We start from the raw sequence: 25,294 nt of genomic DNA on the forward strand, positions 1-25,294 counted from the left end.
CAGGCTCGGCTCAAAGGATATCTCAAAGCTCTGTCCAGGCTCGGGCTCAGAGGATATCTCAAAGTTCTGTCTAGGCTTGGCTCAGAGGATATCTCAAAGCTCTATCCAGGCTCGGCTTGGCTCACTCTCTCACTTTTCAATCTGACATCTCCCTAGGGGACAGCACCACCCGGCCCTACTCCTGCTCAGGTGAAGACATTCTCAAATTAAATCACAATGAGGGGCAGCAAAGCTGTAATGATCTGTGTTTATTTAGTAAGTGGGTTGATTGCCCTCATTTGTGGAGATTAAGGGTTAATTTCCCTACTGCAAAGAGAACTGATTTCTCGAAGGGCAGCCCCAGATAATTAAGAGGGGGAAAAAAAACTCAAATGGCCACCATGTGCTCCAGCCCCACTCCCACCCTTCCCAGCCTACCTTGGCCTTTGGGTGGCCTCCTCTTCCCGGTCCTCAAAGCCCTGGGTGCTCAGAGTTTTCTGAGCAAGGATTTGGTAAACAAAGGCTTAGGAACTCTTAGCCCCTTTAAACTGACATCTGGAAAATTGAGATCATGGAAGTTTCTCTCACTCTCTCTCTCCCTCCCTCTCTTTCCCTCTCTCTCCCTCCCTCTCTTTCCCTCTCCCTTCCTCTCTTTCCCTCTCTCTCCCTCTCTCTCCCTCTCTCTCCCTCTCCTGCCTGGCTGGCTTTGAAGAGCAAATGTTTTAAGGTTTGTGTTCTCTCCCTTTCAGAGTTTTTAATCAAGTGGAGTCAAACCACTTTGTCTACACCTTAATTGAAGAGCCTGGCTCTAGAGTTTAAAGTGCTATTTATAACAATAGGGAGGAGGCAGGGGAGGGAGAGGGAGGAGATTAAGTGGAAATGTGAACTGAAGAAAAAGCCATGGGCAAGTGGCCCTTAAGGGACCGCTCTGTCTGTGGAGCATGTCAGCCAGCGGGCCCTGGGGGTGTCACCTGCTCACCTGTGCACCACACATCCATGAGAACACCGACCACTGGGGAGCCCTTCCTTAGTCCAGAGACTCCCAAATAGAGCTAGCGGCTGCTACAGCCATATCACAAAGCACAGCTTCTTCTGGGAAAAGCTCAGGGGTAACCAGACTGGACCTTAGCCAAGGGTGTGGAATTCATCAGGAGGCCCCCAGGACTTTCTTGGTCACTGAAGTATTTCTTCCACAGAATTCTCTAGAAGGTCTAGAAATGTACTGTGCCTACTCCAGGCTGGCACCCACTGGAGGAGACAGTTCACTGACTTAATATATTTTTTAAGAAGAGGAAACTAAGCCTTTCTTTCTATTTTGTCATCAACTATTTAAAACCCTGGCTTCATATTAGACCCTCTCGGGGAGCTTTTAACAGATGTTTAAAACGAGGGAAGCAGGTTTTTAAAAATTCATCCCTCTACCGCCACCCCCCTGAGAATCAACTTCCTTAGAACTCGAAACCAGTTCCCTCATACCACTGAATTTAGTTCATGTATCCTAAGTCTGTGTTCCATTTAGAAGAGACAGCAGCCCATGGTTCTCAGGAGCCCAAGGTCTTTTGTCCCTATCTGCATCCTGTACACCCGCCTTTTGCAAAACCACTCCCACCCCTGACACACTGAATTTCATGACTGATGAATGGCACAATTTGACTCAACAAAGCAAATGTTCAACTTTGTGGATGACAGAGAAGAGAAATGAAGTAGACTCCCAACTGGGGTCACAAAGCAGGAGGGAGACTGGAGCATCAGAGTGGACTAGATGCAAGTGTAATCCTATGGGCCAGGCACACTGTGATCAAATAGAGCGAGTTTGGCTGTAAGGCATGACCTCAGACACTGAAAAGAAGTTAATTCATATAGCATGGTATCAGAGACTGTGACTCCAGTCTCTCTCTCTCTCCTTTCCCAAGTTCTAGACATCAATACACAGGAAGGAGGAGGTATCTATCGTGTTTCTATTGTATACAACAGACTATTGCGGACACCCACATCCCAGTGTCTACCACTGGGAAAGCAAGAAGGGGAGCCTCCTAGACTTTATGTGCAATCAAAGACTGGGGCTTCTCCTCATCACTTTGGAGGAGGAGATGCTGAAGGACGACAGCAGTCCCACAACATGTTAAAGATGGTAGTGTGCCTTAACAAATTTATTTCTACTCACAACCCAGAAGAAAGAGGCTCTGAAGCTTTTACAGATAATTCAGTCAATATATTGATTGCAGTCCTATTATGTTCCCCGGGTTTGGTTTGGTTTGTTTCTTGCATGCTTGTTTTTATACAGGGTCTTATGTATCCTAAGCTAGCCTTGAGCTTGCTATGTAGCTGTGTGTGAACTTGAAGTTCTGACCACACAACCTCTGTCTCCTGAGATCTGGGATTACAGGTTCAAGCTACCACACTAGGTCTTGGGCAGTGCTAAGGAACCTGACCCGGAAGTCATGCACGCTAGGCAAGCATGTACCCACCAGCTACATCCCCAGCCCTATTCTCAAGTTCCGCATCCAGGCAGGTCTGGCAACACCGGTCTCTGCAGGACTGAAACTAGCTTGTCAGCTGGGAGTAATGCTTCTCCTAGGCTCCTGATGACCATGTGGTCAGCTTTCTAAGGTTGCGGGCCAACCTCACAGGAAAGTCAGAAGAAGCCCATGTGCTCAGCTTTTCCAGGCCCTGGCACATGGCTGGTAGGGTTTTCTCTAGGAGCTTAATAAAGTGGTCAAGTGGTTTCGTTAGGGCATGGTAGGATTTTGAGACCAGGAAGAGAGCCAGGAAGCAGCCCCTGTGATTTGGGCTTTTGATCTCCTCTTCCTCTTCCGCCTCCTCCTCTTTAATTCTTTATTGTTTTATTTTATTTTTATGTGATCAAGTATTTTGGTTACATGTATGTCTGGTACCTAGGGGAGGGGCAGGAGCAGAAGAAGACGTTTGATCCCCAGATTCCCTGTAGCTAGAGTTAACAGACAGTTGTGAGCCACCATGTAGATGCGTGGACTTGAACCCAGGATCCTCTGAAAAAACAGCTAATGCTCTGACTACTGAGATGCCTCTCCAGTGACTGGTTGTCCTCTGTTCTTAAAATATGTGGGATTTTTATCCCTCCCTTACTTCCCTCCACCCTTCTTCCTTCCTATTTTCCCCTTTGCCTTCCTGTCGTTCCTTCTACCTCTCCCGTTGCCACCATTCCTACCCGCGCAGTTGTCTGCGCGGCACTTTCCTCCTCCCACTTTCTCTTGATTCTTGAGTTTTGCTTTTCTGTTCACTGTGTATTTGCATCAGACCTCCCCAAAAAACAAAGGATATAACTAGGTGGCCACTCTGCTTCCAGCAGATACACCTGTTGGACAATGGTCTCATGACAGACAACCTCACGGCTCTGTCACGTTATCTATTCATGACTCAGTCTTCAAGGTCAGAGTTCATGTGGTCCAAGATGGCCACATCACTCTGAGGAAGTGACCTGTGGGAGTAGCAGCTGTCACGCTTCAGAATAGCAGCAGTGAGCTTGAGCCTCATAGATAAGATCTCAGAATCTAACGTCACACATTCAGTTGTTTGTCCAACCCTCTCGGTCTCTGGGTTCACCCCTCTCTCTATCTCTCTCTGTCTGTGTCTCTGTCTCTCTGTCGCTGTCTCTGTCCCCCCATCACACACAGACACAGATACACACAGATGCACAGACACACACATAGATACACACACAGACACACAGATACACAGACACACATACAGATACACAGTCAGACACACACACACACACACACACACACACACACTGCTCCTTTACAGTTCTGATATTTCCAGCCTTCAGTTCAAAATGAAATCAGCCAGAGTAAGGACTCTGTGAGACTGAAGACATTCTGTGTGGCATCAGTGACAAAGCACTGGTTTGAGATACAAGTCCCCAAGCCTTACTGACTCAAAAGAATCGCCAGAGATTCATACCCAGTGTGATGTGATGGGGCCAAGATTGAAGTTAGATGCCCACTAGGGGCAGTTTCAGCAGTGGGAACTCCATTGTTCCTTGGAATATTGATAGGCTCTCCCAAGTGGGCTAAAACAGCGGAAGCATAATGCTCAAGGGCATCACTAACACAGGCCTGGATCTCAAAGGCCAACATCTAAGACTCCTCTGTATTAACAACAACAACAACAGAGATTAGCCATGTGTGCCATGGAGTGTGGTGAAAACCACTGTGTAGATTTTAGCTTTACTCTAGGCCTGGCTTCTCTAGGGAACATCTACCAGGAATCTCCCAGGGTTGTTATGAAATTAGACATACTGTATTTATAGCACCCGGCACTGTACTATCAGTGGACATTATATTTAAAGTATGGCTATTTGGATGCTCAAAACAATTGGAAGAGAAGTCCTACTAAGGGTTTCCTGTGTGCTTATTTTTTGCAGCTTCAAGCTCACTGACAAGATGTTGGGTCGACAGCCACCATAGCAGCAGTATTTACACCCTGGAAATTGGAAAAGGTACAGACCAAGGCTTTCCTCCTAGACAGTTGGTATAAACATCCACTAGCATACCGCTATAGTATATAATATATTACAATATATATTATGTTTTGAGCATCCAAATAGCCACATTTTAAATATATATAAGATATCACATATATAATACATATACATCACACACACACACACACACACACTTACTTCAGCAAAGAGCCAGGGTCACAAATACAGGCCTTTTATTTCATCTCATGCTTTGTATCCCATAACCAAACCAGAATGCTGTTGTGATGATTTTCTTGTGCTTGGGTCACAGCGTCTTACAGCTCCTACACCACGAACCCTCTCTACACACTGGAGGGAACTAGAGTGGTTAGGTGACTGGCCTGAGGCAGGACAGGAAATCAGTAGTGAGAACCAGAACCAAGCCAATCTGTTCTGGCCACCTCTGCACTCTGCCCACACCTTAGTGCCACAGAGAGTGGCACTGGGATGCAGGTGGCAATTACCCACAATGCTGTCACCTCACAGCTCAGATGGCCCAAGTCTCTCTCAGACTCTATTCAAAAGGCTCTGTCCTTTGAATGCAGACAAGGTTCCTGGAGTGGCTTACTCTCTGCACCCACAGGGTTTTCCTAGAACTGTAAACGGTCTTTCATGATGAAACTTTCTCAACATTCTTTTTCCCTGGGCCCAAAGATGTGTGTTTGAAAAAAGTCCTCCAGGGTCAGGGTTCTGTTCTGACAGTAACAGATACCGTAGCCAGTCAGCTCTGTGTTCTCATTCTTGGACTGCAAGGCCAGCAGGCCAAGAGCTGTTTCTCTCTGTGCCCTTGTGTACACAACTCTCTGGTGAAAGAAATAACCTTCATAGTAATCACCTTATGAAGCGTTCCTGACGTCCATCACTGTGATGAGTCTTCACACCTTGCTTCATCCCTGTTGCCTCTTAAGTGAAGTAGCAGGACTCTTCTCTAATGGATACAATATGGCAACAGGTTGTCACTTCGGGATTGAAAAGACTGTAGCTTCTCTTTTGAGTGTCACAGTCTGGAGTCTAACTCTCCCCTTCCCTCACCCCCAACTTGAGTGCTCTCTCCTGCTGAGCCTTCACCCTGAAGGAAGTTTCATAGTTTGAGTGTGCTTAGAAGAGGGATAAATGACTGGAAATTGATGACTTTGGCCACCAGTTTGTGAAAGCCCAAGGCTGTCTCGATGTTGAGTTTGAAAGTGGGGCACTTGGGAGGTGGAGGCAGGGGGATCTCTGAGTTCTAGGACAGCCAGGGCTACAAAGAGAAACTTTATCTCAAAAGACAAAACAACAACAACAACAACAACAAACCCAACAACAAAAGAAGAGAGGAAGAGAGAGAGAGAGGAGAGAGAGAGAGAGAGAGAGAGAGAGAGAGACCTTGAATGAAGTCATGATTAACCCTGCTTGCAATGAGCAGATAGATGCAGAGCCAGGTCAAGCTAAGTACGCTCAGGTTCCTGACACTTAGAAACTGTGAGATACCAAGTATTTGTTCTTTCTAAGCTGCTATATTGGGGAACTACTAGTTATACAACAAGAAATAACTCATAAAACTCTTGATCAACAATAACAAAAAAAAAGTTGATTCAACAGATGCAGTAACTGAGTCTGCTATATAAATCATCTCTGCCCACACACCAAACATGAATACCACTATAGCATGGCCTTCCTTGTCTTCAATCGGGACAAATCTCTAACTTCCATAACATTTGAAAGTACTTTAAATATAAAAATGTTTGGGTGGAGAACAAACCAACACCCTAAATGAAGATGAACATAAGTTGGTGTCAGTCTGGCAATTAGATATCTCACATCTTCAGTGTTACAATGTCAAAAGTGTCTGGCAAAAGAGAGGCCAGAAAGAGAGGTGTGTGCTCCAAGGTGCCCCTTTCTGGCCTTTCATGAATTCTTGCAGCCAGTGTTTCATTACAAGAACAGGACTGTGGTACCACGTGGCCATTTCAAGTCTGCTGTGACATCAGAATGTATTCAGCTAGATAAAACTGGGACCTAGCCAAAATAAGTAGTACTTGAAAAACAAAATGGAGCTAGTGACTACCACCACTTTCTTTGAGGCCATATATGACTCTGAGGTGAAGAAATAAAGGCCTTTGTTATTTTAAAGGGCAGGGACAATTGGAAGTTTTGCAGCAGACAGTTACAAAATTTTCCACTCTTGGCTTTCCAAAGAAGATACCAGCTTTGGGAGCTGGGTGTGGAAGGTGTTGCTTGGAAAGAAAATTAATCCCAGGGAGAATGTAAACCAACATTGCCTCATTTGTCAGAGAGCCTAAGACAGACTTGCTCCTCACACTGTGAACGTGCTTCTTCTGCTCTGCTCCTTTATGACAGCGCTTCTTAAAGCTGTAGCATTTCAAAACTAATCATAGCATGTGACATGAGGCAGGCATAGAACGTTTCAATATTGTCTCACAAACAGTAATCTCTCTCTCACACACACACATACACATACTCGCGGTTTTGTATGAATCAGGATGTCACTACTGTCACCGTGTAGCTCTCTGGTTGCACTAGAGCTCATTCTGTAGATCAGGCTGGCCTCGAACTCACGGAGATCCAACTGCCTCTGCCTCCCAAATGCTGAGATAAAAGGTATGCACCACCACACCAGGCTCACAAACAGTACATTCTTTTTCTTGGAGTAATTTTGGATTGAAGTTATGTATTTATTTTGGTGTGTGTGTGTGTGCGCGCGTGTGTGATGAAGGACTGAATCTAGGGCCTCTCATACATTAGACAATTGCCCCGTACTGAGCTACATCCCTATTCCCCAAGCCCAGACTGAGTGTCGCTGTTGTTGTTTTAAATCATCTTTAAAATAGTTTCCCCATCCCAGCTCCTAACACCTATCTTTGCTTCTCCACTACTTTCTCGCTCTTCTCTGTCTGGGATAGAGCAAAAGGACTCAATGCCATGACATTCCCATCTAGGATGGGTTTCCTGTACCCCATGTGTAGATTGCTTTAAAAATATTTCATTTCTTCCCATACTGGTTCATCCCGCCCCCCTTCCTAAATCATTATTCCCATTGCCTAACAACAGAACTGTCGGGGACTATAAGGAAGAGCAACTCATCAGCTAACTGGTTTTTGTTGTATTTAAGGCAGTGTTCTATCCTGTCAGTTTTCATATATTTTTGACAACACTGCTTGGTGTTTCTCCCTCAATAAGCAGAGATGAGTTAGATCAGTGATCTGATGAATAAGCATGAAATTTTAATTTTAAAAAGGAGGACATCCTGAACCTTGTGGGGAAAAGAATGGAATCCAAGCTCCACCACCCACACCTTCAATGACAAAGCAAAACAGCCCTCAGTGCCTTAAACATCTTCCAACAAATATCAACACAGCACAGCGGTAGGTAATAGGAAGAATAATTTAGAAAGCAGAAGATGAGGTCTTGAAAAATGTTTATTTTTTAAGAAGGAAAGTGTTGCTTATTCATCTTTATTGCTTTGAGGCAGATACTCTAAAGCGGGGCTGGGGACTGGTGGGAAGGGTAAACCGAGTTTAGAAGGAAACCGGTGATTCTTATTGCAGGCCGGGTGGAGGGTGTCAACTGTCTGGCACTGCCTTGTTCCAATGGGCTGGGCTCTTCAGATGCATTAACAGGAGCACAAAAGACAAGAATTCCAAAGTGGAAGGAAAGAGCTCAGGGAACCTCTGAGATAAAGTAAATAAAAAGAAAATTAGAAGAAGCCCAGGTCTGCGAGGAAAGGGAATCCAATTAATTGTCTCAGATTTCAGAACCAGCCTTTTCCTAGCTGAAGAAACTGTGTACCAGAGCGAGTTACTTCTGCCGGCATTCAACATTCGAACTGTTCAAAAATCTCTCAAGCCCCAGCACTCAACTGAGACAGGCAGAAGGACTCAGCCAGGAAAAGTGTTGTTTAAAATAGTAAGATTGCAGAGACAGATTCAACTTGTCACTTCCCTGCATGGGAATTCATAATATTCATGATATTCCTTGCTGGCTCCTGTGAGAGGGCAGAGGCCCCTTAGTAACTTCCGACCCGTCCGGGGCAATCAGACAACGCGCACGAGCGCCCAGTGCCTGGAGCAGGGTTAAGATTTGACCAAGAACAAAAGAACGCTTGCCAATCAGAAAACGCTACCCCAGAAGGAAAATAACCCCTCTTTGTGTCTGGAAAGCCCTTTAATTAGCAAATGCCCTGGTTTCTAACGCGCGTTAAAACTTTTCTATGTAGATTCCAAATGGAAAAGATCAAATGGTTGCTTCTCCAACGAAGATGGGGTCCCCGAAGGCCACACACCACAGAAAGAAGAGAAAACGGGACAACCGAAGGCGATCTGTAAATCGTACATAGAGTTCCGAGGCCCTCGGTCTCGGGTTACTTTCATAAGCTTTCCTCCAGAGCTGCTTTAGAGTTCTCCAAAACCCCCCAGCCTCTTGGGCTCTTCAGGCTCCCAGCAGAGTGCCCGGGAGGGGTGGCAGGCTCATGAATGCTGCGCAGCCCCCAGCTTTGGGCCCTCTCCTCCGAGGGTCTGCACTTCCTCCCGCCACAAGTCCGCCCCTCGGCCGACTCGGGTTTCTCCCTCCAGACGGCCCCACTTTTGTAACTGGGGGAGGGAGAGGAGATTGTGTCTTCACGTGGTCGGCTGGGGTATGGGAAGAAAAAAAACGATCCTTAGTCGCACCCCTTTCTCGACCCACACTGATGCTAACCAAAATCCTCCCGCCCTAGCCTGCCAGGCAAGGCTAACGTGACTCCGGGTCACGTCTCTCCGCTCTGGCGCTGTGCTATTCTCAGCTTCTCAACCAAAGCCTTCGGCGAATGACCCCTTTTGCTCGGAAATGTGTATTTTAGGGTACCTGGAAAAGGAAACAATCTTTCAAGCAAGTTCCCTTTCTGGTACGTTTTTCTCCCCTGAGCAAATTCTGGGTAAAAGTTTTTCCTAACTTTTCTCTCTCGGTCCTCTGCCCCCCCCCTCAGGAATCCGCCCAAAGCGCATCAAGCACCGCCTTCCTCGTTCCCTCGGCCGCCCCTTCCGACTTCCACCCAATCGGAAGGCGTCCACAGAAAAAACAAAGCGCACTATTGGACGTCCAGAGGGCTCGGGACCCGCCCCCGGAGTGGTTTGTGAATGGGGGGAGGGGAGGGGGCGGGGCGGCCCGGAGCCCAGCAAGCCCGACGCTTCTTCTGGCCAGCAGTGCGGCTCCCAGGCGTTACTCTGCGCTCCTTCCCTGGCGGGCGGTGGTGGACGCGGGGAGTCGCGGGCTGGGACTGTGCGGGGCAGGAGAGCCCGGTTGCAGGGAGGCCGCGGGTGCAGGGGCCTCGGCGCTTCGGATTCGGCGCAACTAGGTTTCCAAAACGAGCTTGTCCAGCTCTTACCTCCCGAGCACCGATCGGACTCAAAGCGAGAAGGAGCCATTTGACTTGAAACTTGGGGCCGACCTTCCTAGGACTGAAGGAGGCTCCAGAATCAGAGGAGGCGGCGGCGGTGGCCTGCGGGGCCTCAAGGAGAGAAGGCGGAGCAGCACCACCGAGGCGAGGGCCCGGCGAGCAGGCGGAGACCCGGAGAGCTGGCCTGGCGGAGGCCCCGCTCGGTGTAGGGGAGTGCGCATCTGCGTGCGCCCGGGGCTCGAGAAACTTGGGCAAACTTTGAAGGGTAACCGGAGACGTTTGTTGCCCGTCGCCGCAGAAAAAGCCGCACCGTTACGTCTCGGCGGGGAGGGTAAGGCGACACCCCCTCCCTCGATCCCCCACTCCAGGCCCAGGAGTTTGAACCCCCGGTGGCCGCGTGAGTGCCACGCGGAGGCGGCAGAGGCGCCCCCTCGGCTGGCGGCCTCGCCCCCGCTGTGCAGGCACCCTAGCACCCTCGGCTCCACGTCGCCCACGGCCCGGCCCCGGCGCCGGGAGGACTCTCATGCGCCGGGCGCGGCGGCGCCTCTCTGCATCCAAGCCGCTCCCCAGCGCCTCGTCTTTTTCCTCCAGCTGAGAACGCCGCTGCACTCGCGGCCGGCGATGCGGGGCCCCGGCGCGGCGGCGGCGTCGCTCTCGCCCCTGGGCCTCTGCGCCCTGGTGCTTGCTCTTCTGGGCGCGCTGCCCACGGACACCCGGGCTCAGCCATACCACGGCGAGAAAGGCATCTCGGTACCGGACCACGGCTTCTGCCAGCCCATCTCCATCCCGTTGTGCACGGATATCGCCTACAACCAGACCATCCTGCCCAACCTGCTGGGCCACACGAATCAAGAGGACGCGGGCCTCGAGGTGCACCAGTTCTACCCGTTGGTAAAGGTGCAGTGTTCTCCCGAGCTGCGCTTCTTCTTATGTTCTATGTACGCACCCGTGTGCACGGTGCTCGACCAAGCCATTCCTCCGTGCCGTTCCTTGTGCGAGCGCGCCCGACAGGGCTGCGAGGCGCTCATGAACAAGTTCGGCTTTCAGTGGCCGGAGCGGCTGCGCTGCGAGAACTTCCCGGTACACGGCGCCGGCGAGATATGTGTGGGGCAGAACACATCCGACGGCTCCGGGAACGCGGGCGGCAGCCCCACCGCCTACCCTACTGCTCCCTACCTGCCAGACCCTCCTTTCACTGCGATGTCCCCCTCAGATGGCAGAGGCCGCTGGTCTTTCCCCTTCTCCTGCCCACGCCAGCTCAAGGTGCCCCCCTACCTGGGCTACCGCTTCCTAGGTGAGCGTGACTGCGGTGCCCCGTGTGAGCCGGGCCGTGCTAACGGCCTTATGTACTTTAAAGAAGAGGAGAGACGTTTCGCCCGCCTCTGGGTAGGTGTGTGGTCAGTGCTGTGCTGTGCCTCGACGCTCTTCACAGTGCTCACCTACCTTGTGGACATGCGTCGCTTCAGCTATCCAGAGCGACCCATCATCTTCCTGTCGGGCTGCTACTTCATGGTTGCAGTGGCGCACGTGGCGGGCTTCCTGTTAGAGGACCGTGCCGTGTGCGTGGAGCGCTTCTCGGACGATGGCTACCGCACGGTGGCGCAGGGCACCAAGAAGGAGGGCTGCACCATCCTCTTCATGGTGCTTTACTTCTTCGGCATGGCCAGCTCCATCTGGTGGGTCATTTTGTCCCTCACTTGGTTCCTGGCAGCTGGCATGAAGTGGGGCCACGAGGCCATCGAGGCCAACTCGCAGTACTTTCATCTGGCCGCGTGGGCTGTGCCAGCGGTCAAGACAATCACCATCTTGGCCATGGGCCAGGTGGACGGTGACCTACTCAGTGGAGTGTGCTACGTGGGCCTGTCTAGTGTGGATGCACTGCGGGGTTTCGTGCTGGCGCCCTTGTTCGTCTACCTCTTCATCGGTACGTCCTTCCTGTTGGCCGGCTTTGTGTCTCTGTTTCGCATCCGCACCATCATGAAGCACGATGGCACCAAGACGGAGAAGCTGGAGAAGCTCATGGTGCGCATCGGCGTCTTCAGCGTGCTCTACACAGTGCCGGCCACCATCGTGCTGGCCTGCTACTTTTACGAGCAGGCCTTCCGCGAGCATTGGGAACGCACCTGGCTCCTGCAGACCTGCAAGAGCTACGCTGTGCCCTGCCCTCCCGGCCACTTCTCGCCCATGAGCCCCGACTTTACAGTCTTCATGATCAAGTACCTGATGACCATGATCGTGGGTATCACTACCGGCTTCTGGATCTGGTCCGGCAAGACCCTACAATCATGGCGTCGCTTCTACCACAGACTCAGCCACAGCAGCAAGGGGGAGACTGCGGTATGAGCCCCGGTCCTTACCCTACCCTTGCCCCTTCTACCCTTTTGCAGGAGCAGAGGCATGGTAGGGAAAGAGAACTGCTGGGTGGGGGCTTCTTTCCGTAAGCTACCTGCCCCCTTCACTGAGCTTTAACCTGGAAGTGAGAAGTTATTTGGAGGTGAGAAGAGATTTGTGGGGTGAGAGATGGTTTTGAGAGGAGGCCCAAAGAAAAGGCAAAGGCAGTGGCTGAAAAGACTTTTGGCTAAGACTTGCTGGACGGTGCTAACTGTGAAAGATCTGGGTGGGCTAGAGCCTAAGGGAGAGATTGAGATCAGCAGAGACTGGTGAGTTCTTCAGGCGCCAGAGATGTGCCAGGGCTGTGAGTCCAATCCCCTGCTGCAAGGCAAGTGGCTGTCCTCACTCCAGTGAGGGGGGGGAGGGGGGATACCTCTCTGTCTGCAGCCCAGGCTTTGTGGCCTAGATGGGGAACCCCTGCGGTGCCCTTGTCAAGCGGTGGTCAAACCATAATCTCTTTTCACAGGGGCCAAACTGGAGCCCAGATGGGTTAATTTCCAGGGTCTGACCTTACAGTCCTCCTCCCGGACCCCCTCCCGCCTGTTTTTCCTTCCCTACTCCTTTCAAGTCTAGTAAAATAAGCATTTGGAAGTCTGGGGAGGCCTGCCTGCTAAAGTACTAACGTGAAGATGGGAGAGAAGGTTTTCCAGAGGCGGCCAAGGAGGCGAGTGGTAGACACCTTCTGCTACTTTTTTATTTTCTGCTACTTTTTCATTTTCTAGGGAAGGCGGGAGGCAAAGAGGAAAAAGAATGTTTTTTGTTTTTTGGGGGTTTTTTTTTTAGTTTCATACCCAGAAAAGAAGTGATGACTTGTTGCTTTTCAAAACAGGAATGCATTTCGCCCCCTTGTCTTTGTTGTAAGAGACAAAGCGGGAAACAAAAGTGTCTCCCTGAGGAAAGGCCTAACTGTGAAGACAGCAGCTTTTACCCGCAAAGCAGCAGAAATCTGAGGTTTCCCTTTGGTTGTTAATTTGGTTGAGATAAACATTTCTTTTTAAGGAAAAGTGAAGGTCGGCTTTTATACCCATTCAGCCACACGTTCTGACTTGGAGAAAGAAAACACAAAGAGTTTTGCTATTTTTTTAAAAACAGATTTAATTCAGAACACATGATCTAATAAGACTCCATGAAACTGCTTAATGAAAATCTCCCTCCATTCTACACCCCCATAACACAAATTTTGATTTTCTACCCCCTTCCTTCCATCCAATTTGGGATTTTGGCTAGGTTTGGTTTTGTTTTTTTCCTCCAGACGGGTATCTCTGTGTAGCCCTGACTATCCAGGAACTGGCTCTGTAAACCAGACTGGCCTTGAACTCACAGAGATCCACTTGCCTCTGCCTCTCAATTGCTGGGATTAAAGGCGTGGCCCACCAGGTCTGGTTCCTCTTCCCAATTTGTCCTCAAGACAAAAGAGGAGGCACCATGCTCACATTAGTAAAGACAAAAGTTACAATTTAAAGGTCTAAAAAATAAGCCAGGCAGTGGTGGCACATGCCTTTAATCCTAGCACTTGGGAGGCAGAGGCAGGCGGATTTCTGAGTTCGAGGCCAGCCTGGTCTACAGAGTGAGTTCCAGGACAGCCAGGGCTACACAGAGAAACCCTGTCTTGAAAAACCTTAAAAAAAAAAAAAAAAAAGGTCTAAAAAAAGTTTGCCCCCCCTTTTCTTGTAGTTCTAGAGATTTAAACACGTATAAGACACATGCTGACCCTTTCTCTGGTTGCATGAAGCCTTGGCGTGAGGAATGATGGCAAAGCAAGAGGAGAGTGTGAACCCGGTTTCAAGAAAGTCATTAAGGGAAGGTGAACTTCAAAGTGATTCTGGAGTTCTTTGAAATGCGCTAGAAGACTTACATTTATTAATCTTAAATCGTGTTACCCCCCCCCCATAGAAGTCTGGCATAATGGTGTAAAGCTGAGCAAAGCATCATGGGAGTTAACCTTTACCCCACCTTTGACACTGACTGTCCTCCGATTTTGCAATCCTCTTCAGTTTCTCAGAGCAGTTTTTAAATGCCAACCAGGGGGTACTGTCAAGAGTACAAATTACTTCATATGCGTCTCATTCAGCTGAATGGAGCTGATTTTTATAATTAAAGTGATCTTGTATTTCTTAAACTTTCAAAGTGATCTCACCTGTCAGAATCTTTTTTTTTTTTAAGCTGCCACTACACAAGTTTGGCATCTTTTGTGTTTTATCTCTTAAGTGCATGTGAAATTTGTAACATAGAGACAGTGCAGTATGTATATTTTGTAAATCTCCCATTTTTGTAAGAAAATATATATTGTATTTATACATTTTTACTTTGGATTTTTGTTTGTTTTGTTTTACCTTTAAAGATCTACAATGAAGCCCCACTTTATCACATGTACAGATCACAAATAAATTTTTTAAAAAATACAAAGTGAATGTTTATTTATTCTTCCTGAGATAGTAAACCAAAGAATAAAAACGTTATCGTGGAAAGAAGGTGTAGCAAGTGTGTGGTGTGTCCTGTCCCATAGAAAAGGATGGTGCCTTGGGGTCACAAAAGCGTTGGGGTTTGCTTTGTTCTTACTTTTGTTTCCTGTTTTCTACTCCCCTCCACCTCCTCCTCATCTGCCTCTAAGCCAGCCATTCTCAGCCTGTGGGTTGGACCCCTTTGGGGTCACATATCAGATATCCTGCATATCTGATATTTACACTATGATTCATGACAGTAACAAAATTACAGTTACGAGGTAGCAACGAAAATAATTGTATGGTTGGGGGTCACCACAACATGAGCAACTGTATTAAAGGGTCACAGCCTTGGGAAGGCTGAGAACCACTGCTCTAAGCCTTTTGAGGGAAGCCTTTGAGGACCTACTAGAAGTTCAGAATCCGAGACTAAGCTGTAGTTTACTAACCTTCGGAGTCTAAGCTTGTGTTTGAAAGGACTAGAAGATATTTTTGGTATTTCTACATTTCCGTTGATTTTGAACCCTCATGGGAAGTATGTGTGTGTATGTAATGCACCTTATCTAAATTATTAATATCTAAATGCTTTGAATTCAGGTGGTAGGGAAAAGTTTGTAGATGCTTCCAGATAAGAACTGGGGTCACCTTTGTAGAACACTCAGCTGGAGGCTTCTCCGAGTCTTCTAGGTAAATTGAAACAGGCTCAGCTGCTCTCTGAGGGGCAGTGACTCAGCAGCTCAGCAGGAATAGACTCCACGCCTGACCCTGAGCTGGCCTCAGAAGCTACTCTGCTCTTTGCTGCTCTCAGAGGCTAACTTTGGAATCAGACGCGCCTGGGTAGCTCCTCAGGGAAATGTTGAAGGTGGAACTCCCAGTTCTAAGCCTCGAGAGCCTTTTCTTTGGCCTCTTGTTTAATTCAGGTGTTGATACTCTGGCTCTACCCAAAGTAGGAAGTGCGCTGCTGTCTCTCCTATCCCACCACAGGCTAGAAGTTTCTGTCGTTCTAAAGTGTAACAGAAACAGCTCTGGTTTTGTTCTAATTAACAGGCTTACACAGGGCGGGTGTCTTTTACAAACAGAAAGAATGAAAACCAATGACAGACAGCTCTCTCCAGGAGGAGAAAGGCTAGCTAGACACTAGTGCAAAGCCACTTTGGTTTTTTTTTTTGTTGTTGTTGTTTTGTTTTTTGTTTTTTGTTTTTATGAGTCTCCTGGGTTCTGAGCAAAGATTTGGGCAGCAAAGAGAGAAAATTCAGTGACTTTGAATCTCTTCAGATTTATCCAGTTTTCAGTCATAGAATGACAAGTTCCAGGTAAACCATGCCTTTCTTAACAGCTTGTTATGAATGTTTGCCTTCAGATTAGCTAAAAAGAGCTTGTTGCTTTCCTCCTCCCTTCTCTCCCTCCTCTCCCCTCCTCCTCTTTTCTTTTCCTTTTTTCTTTTTTCCTTATTCTTAACAACCATGGAAGGCACTTAAACCTTTCCAAGGGATGGCTCGTGACTGCTCCTAAGAACGTATTCCTAGCATTTCACAGCTCCCATGATGGAAGAGGCTTGGTCTCTAACAAGGGAACAAACACGGCATGTGAAGAAATCCCTACCTGCTCTTGTTAGCAAGAACCTCTCACTTCATTCTGTTCCCATTAGGATGCCCTGTGAGGTCAGCCGTTACCTAAGAATTTTAGAAACCCCATGGGCTTTCTTAAGAAGTTGTATTTTAGCAGAAACTCACATAGAGAGAGAGCATTTGCAAAAGGGTGTACATAGAGCTTAAGAAAAACATTGGCAGGAGTTTGTAAATCCCCAGATAAGGAACAAAAACACTGAACATTTTTCTGCACTTTATGCAAACAAAACACAACAGTGCAGTGTAACACCTAATCTTGGTCACCGGGTTTGTGAGAACTCTTGGGAAGGAGGAAAAAAGTCTCCTGTTCACATCTTAGTTTTTTTTTAAGTGTACTTAAGATAAAATAGTGACGTTGGAGATTCTCTTGGTATGACTAGAGTAACATAACAGCTGTAGGTCTGAAGTCTGTAATTACACTCAGAAAAATCTCATTCTCCCATCTTTAATTTCACTGAAAAGGCAGATGGCTATTTATAGATGGTATATTTTTGTATATGCATATGTGAATGGTGAATAACAGTCTCCAGGGCTCCAGGAAATCCTAGAAGAGAGTGAAACCACCCCAGTGTGCACTTAACCAACACTTCATAGATTTGTACTGCCTAGTTTTTATGCCAACTTGACACAGGCTAGCGTCATTGGAGGCAGGGAACCTCAATTTAAAAAATACCCCCGCCAGATGGCCAGTGAGCAAGGCTGTAGGGCATTTTCTTTATTAATGATTGATATAGGTGGGCCCATGGGTGGTATGCCATCCATGGGTGGGTGGTTCTGGATGGTAAAGCAAACAGGCTGACCAAGCCATGAGGAGCAAGAGCAAATAGCACTCTTTCATGGCCTCTGCATCAGTTCCTGTCTCCAGGTTCCTGCCTTGAGTTCCTGCCCTGACTTCCCTGACTAACTGTAAGATGAAAATAGCTACTAACTGTAAGATGAAACAAACTCTTTTCTCCTGAAGATGATTTTGGTCTTGGTATTTTATCACAGAAACTCCCTGTTTTGGTTTTTCCTTTATTATTCCTTCCATGGTGAATTAAACTGATTTCAAAAAAATCTCGTTACTAAACTTCTTGATAAACATATTTTCTTACTCTCTTTTGTTATCTTTTGTATGCATGTGGGGGGATACGTGGGTGTGTGAAATATGTATGTGAGTGCCAGTGTATGCACAGCTGTGTATACACAGGTGCACACATGTGTGTATAGAGGCCAGAGGCTGATGCTGAGACAAGTCTCTGAGCAGGCTTGGAGCTCATCAGTTCTGCTAGCACGACTGGGTGCTAGCACGACTGGGTGCTAGCACGTCTGGGCAGTGGGCCCCAGTGGTCCTCCTGGCTCTGTCTTCTAAGTCCTAGAGTTACATTAACACACATGCAGCTTTTACATGTGTTTGGGTGACCTGTGTCTTACATGTGTGATCCTTGTGATCCTTGTAGCTGTGGGGTAAGCAAGCCATCTCCCCAGTCTTCTCTTTGGGGAGATAGATAGATAGATAGATAGATAGATAGATAGATGTGTGTGTGTTCATTCTTGGAATTTTCTCAATATAGTAGTGAAGGGAAAGCAAAGTTGATAGTAATAGTTTATTTTATGTTCCATTTCAGCAGCCAGGTTAAGAGTGAACAGGTGAAAGTGTGACAGACAAAGCCAACCTAAAGAAAGTCTAGACTCAATTCAGAGTGACCTCGTCCCTCAAGAAAGAGTGAGCAGATAAAAAGTCATGATGCAGTCGGGCAGTGGTGGCGCACGCCTTTAATCCCAGCACTTGAGAGGCAGAGGCAAGAGGATTTCTGAGTTCGAGGCCAGCCTGGTCTACAGAGTGAGTTCCAGGACAGCCAGGGTTATACAGAGAAACCCTGTCTCGAAAAACCAAAACCAAAAAACAAAACAAAAATGTCATGATGCTGGCAGGAACTGACAGGCATCAGGAGAGAGACTCAAATGGCAAAGTTCATCATTTGACTTATTCTTACAATTATTTCAATCCTGGAGTGGAAAGCAATTACCCATTGAAAGATAAGTTGGTGAATGACTCTTCACTGGGCCTCTTCTGACTGTACAGAGTTTATTGAGCTCTATGGAGCTTAGGACTGGACAAGCATTTATTTGAATGGCTACCCTAATCTAGCTGTGCGATATGGTCACTGGCGAGTTCATTACAAAAAATTTTTTTAAAAGCTATCAGTGAAGTGTAGTGATGTAGGAACAGGGAGAGTGGTTGCTATGCTCGGACTGGCTATGTCATCTATGCTGTCTGTAATCTGCAGCCTGACCTTGGGCAAGGTGCTTCAAAGGTCAGCCCAGTCAATCACAGAGAGAGACCCACCAAGGATTTGTCCCTGAGAATCTAGATCATGTGGCACTCTGGAACTCTTGTGCTCTTAAATTGCTTCCTTCTCAACTCTGTGGGGTTGCTCTCCTCATCTGAGAAGATGGCCCCTGAGGTGACAACCTTCCTCCAGCCTTCCAGTGGCAGCAAACACGATCATACGGTATACTAAATCGGCACATCCATTTGTGGAGCGCCCACAGCTTTCATAAAATGCCTGAGGGATTGATTCTTCCTTCCTGTAGGTCCGCCCTTCAGCCAACCGAGTGAGTATGCGCTCTGCGTCTACTGGAGCCACTTCAGACATTGGGGGAGGGAGGTCACATGACTGTGGAACCCTGGAACAGGCTGTTTCATCTCCTCACTCTGTAACCCACTGGGTTGGATGTAGTGGGGGTCAGCACACCTGTAATGCCAGCACTGGAGAGGCTGAGACAGGAGGATCATGCGTTTGAGACAGGCCTGGCTGAAGAGTGAGATTCTCAGAAACAAAGGTTTTAATCTGTGTACTCTTGGTTTCTTCCCAAGCATGTGACCATAATACAGCCAGGTTTAGCCAATTTCTTGGAATTTTTGCTGCTGGGTATTTTAGTACCAAATCTATACTCAAAGGCTTGAAATGATAGGGCCAGCCGTTTTTGCTTTTGACCAGTTAGTTACACCCAGGCAGGAATTAAATGTTTCTCTAGGTTCCTAAAAGCCTCTTTCAAATGCTGCCTAACAAGATAAACGTGAAGCTATCGTGAGGGGTTTTTGTATGCTTACACTGAGGGTCCACTTACCTGTAAGGATACTTCGGGAGCTCCGTTCTACTGCTTTGCTGGTGAGCTGCCTTCAGTGCTTTTTACCTGTGAAGCTTTTTATCCTACTCAGCTCTGGCATTGGGTTGAGCTTAGAGTTCAAGAAGTCTCCAGAGTTCGAGGCCAGCCTGGTCTACAGAGTGAGTTCCAGGACAGCCAGGGCTACACAGAGAAACCCTGTCTCAAAAAAAAAAAACAAAAACCCCAAAAACAAACAAACAAACAAACAAACAAACAAAAAGTCTCCAGAGAAAAGCTTATCTGGAGCAAGAGAGGGCATTTAAGAAGCAGAGACGAAGGGAGGAGGGGCAAGGAGCAGAGTTCCGTACACGGTGAAGAAAACAGACAAGCTATCCAAGCCACTAGCTCCAAACTTCAGCTTGGCCATGAAGGGCCTAGAGTACAATTGAATCAAAAGGAAAAGCTTGTTTGGGAGGTTATTGTGGCACAGGAAGTAGAATACAGCGGCAACGATGGAGGCATGTGCCACAAAACCTAGCACCAACCACGCGTTGTTTACTTGGAGGTGGTGGTGCATCTAGCTGGGGAAGTGGGACGCACACAGCATGTAGTGCTTGTTTCCAGGTCTAGAGTCACTGGAAGGAAAGCAAGCAACAGCTAGTCCCTGATTCACTTTTTACAGCAGATGGAGAGAGAAACTTCAGCTAGAACCACGGTTCTCTAAAGCTCCAAAGGGCAGTTTCTAGAGGATCTTTCCTGTGCTGGGTGTCAGGCGGGCCCTGTGCTGAGCATGGTGACTGGTAGGACTTACCCCAGTCTTAGCCAGAGCAGCATCCTGCTCGCTAAGGCAGGGATCCTAGGGACTGAATAGAAAACACTGAATTCTGTATTCTCGAAGAATCTTTCTCTCCTTGTGGACTTAAAATACTAACCCATCGGTAGGGGGTACCTTGAATGCTTTCCAAAGATGGGGAACCCACAGCTGTGAGGGTAAAGGCAGTTTATTCAATGTCCTAAGTAATCCCAAGCCAAGGCACCGAGAAGCATCCACCCAGATCTCCCTAAAACTGAATCTGGTTCTCTTTCCCTGAGAGCAAAAGGACTTAAATATGTAGCATGACCAAAGCAGAGTGGGCAAAGGAGAGGAGGCGAGTGGTCGGACATGGCTTTGCAACGGCTTTGGGGACAGGAGCATGTCAGACTGGCTCTTTGTTCTTGAAAATAATGGTCATTATCTTTACAGTTATTGACATTTTCTGAGCACTAACTATATGCAAAGCTCTGAGTACAATATGGTAGAGTGGGCAAGGCAACTTACCCAAAACTCTAACCACAGTATTTGGTACCTAACAAGTACTCAGTAAATATGAACATCTTTATGATAAAAACACAATGATCTCACACATTATAACAGCTCTAGGAGGGAGGTATAATTACTCCCCAGTTGACATGTGGGGAAACCGATCCCTGCAAGGTGAGCTGGAGAGTGGTTCTGGTTGCTGCCCCTAATCACCATGCCACAAATATTTACTGAGGCCTTAATGTCTTCCATTCTCTAGTATTCCTCTCTAATTTAATCCAGATCCGTTCCAAAGAGAGGAAAATAACTTACATCCCGACAGGCAGAACCGGGGAGTGGATTTTCAGCGCTCATTCCCAAAGAGTATTTGGGTTTTTTCTTAGAAAGAAGCAGAAGGCTCATAAATACTGTTTAGATGCTTTCTTTTTCTGTTGGTGTTTTGAGACTGGGTCTCACTATGAGCTCAGTCTGGCCTGGAGCATGTGGTCTGCCTGCCTCTGCCTCCCGAGTGCTAGGATTATAGGAAATGTACCATCACACCCAGACAGGCTCATTCTTCTTGCCCAACATGAATTTCTACATCAAGATTCAAGGACCTAGAAGTGAGAATTAACTTGGTATATGGGGCTAGAAATGTACTCTAGCATGTAAGAAGTCCCAGGCTCAGTCCCCAGCACAAAACGATGCATGAGGCCTGAAAATCAGAAGTTCAAGGTCACCCTCTGCGCCTTAGTATACAAGAGATCCTATCTTAATAAATAAATCTACAAACAAATTAAGAATAACCTAGGGATAGTGCTCCTAACTGCCCCATAAGTCTGATAAAAGAATCCCTGGACTGTCCCACCAAGAGCCACAGCTGCAATACCAGGCATGTGAGGCCCCCTTTCAGATTACTGGGCCGGGGAGTCTAAAGATTGCCAAAACAATGTAGGCTGTTGCCGTTGTACTTGGTTGCTTTCAGAGGTTGAAAACCTGAGCTAGATCTGCTCTGAACACCTCCTGCATGAGGACATGCTCCCATGGGACTGGAAGGAGTATGCAAGCTGCCAAGGGGGAGAAACAAGCAATAGTCCTACCCAGCTAGGAACCACAATGACAATCACAGTGGCGGCACAGACATTAGAGTCACAGCGACACTCAGGTCTTGCCAGTCAACAACAGCTCTCTAATTGAGCTTAAGAACCACTCAACAGAAGGGGAATTCATACCTGCTACGAGAAACCTAACTGACTACCCAGGGCTAGGGAGGTCATGTATCTCAGAGGAGAACCTACTACGGCTGCTTTACTATGCCAGCATTAATTTTAACTACATTCTAAATATTTATCCTTATACCCATTATAGACATATATATAATCAATTTAAGAGGGAGCAAGGACACATGGGTGGTTAGAAAGAAGAAAGAGAAGAAGGAAAATGATGTAATTATACTTTTTTTTTTTTTTTGAGACAGGGTTTCTCTGTGTAGCCCTGGCTGTCCTGGAATTCACTCTGTAGACCAGACTGGCTTCAAACTCAGAAATCTGCCTCCCAAGTGCTGGGAGTAAAGACGTGTGCCACCACTGCCTGGCCAATTACACTTTAATTAAATATATATATATATTTAAATATATAAAATATACATATAATAAAATATAATGTTTAAATAGAAATTTATTTATCTTTATAAATATAAATGTATATTTAATTATATAAAATATAATTAATTAAGTATGGCTTTTATATTAATAAATATAAACTTTACACACACACACACACACACACACACACTTTCCTAGGGGACTCCTCTGTTGCAGTGGTTCCTTGCCTCCTCATCCCAGCTCTGAAGGAGATGGTGGGCTCTAAACAGTGGGACAAAGATATGGTGGGAAAGTTCAGGCTTCTGCTGAGCAGAGTAGGCTGGTCCCCACTGGTGAGTCAATGAGTGGGAACACCCGGCAAAACAAATGCAGCTCCAAGGACAGCCCCTTCCTGGAGGCCAACGCCAGAAATCACAGAGATGCTTCCTGCTTACAGCTATCATTTAATAAGTGATTTTAATTGATTTTTATTATTAATTTGTTTTAGCTTTTTTCAGACAGGATCTGCCTATGAAGATGGCTTCCTGCCTTCACTTCTTGAGCTTAGGATGGTGTAAACATCACGAAATATGTCAGTTGTGTGCTAATCACTTACATGGACTCATTTTGTTCATATGCTAGGAAACAGAAAGCATCATAATTCTCATTTAATAGGCTTTCCATGTAAGCTTTCAGAAGTGTACTGAGCAGTGAAGCTGGGCAAGCGCTAAAGAGAGCTGTGTAAGCCGTGCACCTTACATATCCTGCATAATTTCAGCTACAGAACGGCCAGCTGAGGCACAGGGCCTGCTGGGCCTTAAGGATGGAGTGGGGACTGTTTCAGTGTGCACCTCTTTAAAGGTCTCTTTTATAAACAGGAAATCTTCTTGGGGGTGGGGAGAGGCAAACAAAGTTAAGTTCTTGCAGAAAGTATGGATCCTGGAAGCAACATTCTGGTTGTGTGTGTGTGTGTGTGTGTGTGTGTGTGTGTTGCCTTTAATCCTTAGTGAGTTTGGGGCCAGCCTGGTCTAAGTAGTAAATTCTAGGTGACCCAAGCCTACACAGTGAGACCCTGCCTACAATAAAATAAAAATATAAATATACATGAGTTTTCAATAATAAATCCAAAGCATTTTCTGAGAAGTAAATAGGCATTGCCTCTTTTTTTTCCTCTCCTTTGTGTTCTCTTTCTTGGGGCCAGGGGCAGGGTTTCACATACCACAGGCTGTCCTCCAGCTTATTATGTGCCTGAGCAACTTGAACTCCTGATTCTCCTGCCTCTACCTTCTACGTGCTAAGATTAGAGGAATACTCCCCCGCTCCCAGACCGTGTGGTGGTAAGGTTGAACCCAGGGCTTCATGTATGCTAGGCAGACACTCTTACAATAGAGCTACAGGACCTGCCCAATACTATCCCTTTCCTGGAGCTGCTGGGGTCCAGCCTCGACAAGAGTCGGGGATCATCAAGGACTAGAGATACTTGGTAGGCAAAGAAAACACACAGTTGAGATACCATACTGACAGGCTGGTTTTGTTTTGTTTTGTTTTGTTTTCTTTTGTTTTGTTTTGACGTGTGAGCCCTTGAACTTAGGAATTAGGGTGCTCATTTAGACTTTACTCAGTTCCAGTCTTTTATTGAAATCATACAAGGAAATTGGGCTACAAAATTCATGGGGATGGGTGGGTGGGTAAATGCTTCTCTATTTTCCTGTGCCAACATTTTCTTGTGACACAGAGTAATACAGATTTAGAACAACAACAAAAAAAGGAACGATACAATCTCAGACATAAAAATTTTACAGCAAGCCCAATTTTTTTTATATCTCCCAAACCACCAGTCTCTGGTGAGGTCGGGGGAAGCAGTATTGTGGTTACAGAGTCAGTATCTTTCAGACATGTGTGAGACAATACGGTTTCATAAAAGGGCAAGCATGAGGTCATCCTGCTGACCCTGAAGTCTGTATAACTTCTGGACTCCATCTGTCTGTCTATAAAAACATCCTCACATAATCTGTATGGAGAATTCCTAGGGGCTGCCACCATCATCCCTAAACCCAAGGAACTCATTGCTAACTATCTGGGAAATATCTGTATATTATTCCATCCTCAATTTTATGATAAAAATATTCTATTTTTATTATACAGAATTGAGACTAAGGCTGAGGGGAACAGCTGCAGGTTTACTCATCTCTCCCCACAGCTGTAGGTTACTTTCATTTCCACCTAGAGTGACTGTAACATACATTTCTCTTGAATTCATACACAGCTTTCACGTTAGTATTATTGGAAATATCTAATTTCTGGATATCAAGCGGGCTCCTACTAGGTCTTGCCAGGTCATCAAATACTGGTTTACTCAAGAAAGGAAGAAAGAAAAGGAACAGTAAATAGATAAAAAGAATAAGTACTAAGAATAATCGCAAAAAATGATATCACAAGGTGCTTGTGCCAAAGAAGCAGGCCTTGGGGCCTCTCAGTACTCATACTGGGGCTCACAAGAGGCCATAGCCTCGCACTCTGAAGCAGGGTACCCCTGGCAGGTTTTTCTTCCTTGTCATCAGGGGTCCCAGGCATTTTGAGCTTGATGTGGCTTATCTAGAACAACCGAATTTGCATCTTAAGTCCACGTTCTCTCTTCTGCATTTGTGCCTTGGCAGGCTTGCAGGGTTTTCCAGCAAGATCACTAGATTTCCAACAGAAGGAACATTCCAGTCATAGAGGACATAGCAGAGGCTGGCAGATAACCCAAAAGCTTTTTCTGAACACACGTAAAACCTGCTGGTTAAAGGCTGGGGTGAGCTCACATCTATCCTTTTATTGTTATTTTATCTACGTATTTATTTATTGTGTGTGTGTGTGTATATACACACATGCACCACAGTCCATGGAAGGTCAGAGGACAACTTGATGGAGTTGGCCCCTCCTCCTGGCATATGGGAACCACACTTAGGAGCCAGACTTGTCGACAGACACCTTTACCCACTGGGCCATCTCTCTGGCCCTTCGCATCTAGTCTCAGTTC

General features: G+C 46.8%; 1 protein-coding gene across 1 annotated transcript; it reads left to right on the forward strand.

Annotated features, from left to right (window-relative positions):
* Nucleotides 1–9,745: 9,745 nt before the first annotated feature.
* Nucleotides 9,746–13,817, forward strand: Fzd7 (frizzled class receptor 7). The gene has a single exon (XM_028765617.1). The coding sequence runs from the start codon at nucleotides 10,479–10,481 to the stop codon at nucleotides 12,198–12,200; it is 1,722 nt and encodes a 573-aa protein (XP_028621450.1). The 5' UTR covers nucleotides 9,746–10,478; the 3' UTR covers nucleotides 12,201–13,817.
* The last annotated feature ends 11,477 nt before the right edge of the window (nucleotides 13,818–25,294 follow it).

Source organism: Grammomys surdaster, unplaced genomic scaffold (genome assembly GCF_004785775.1).
Source record: "Grammomys surdaster isolate TR1022 unplaced genomic scaffold, NIH_TR_1.0 165, whole genome shotgun sequence".
Classification (NCBI taxonomy): Eukaryota; Metazoa; Chordata; class Mammalia; order Rodentia; family Muridae; genus Grammomys; species Grammomys surdaster.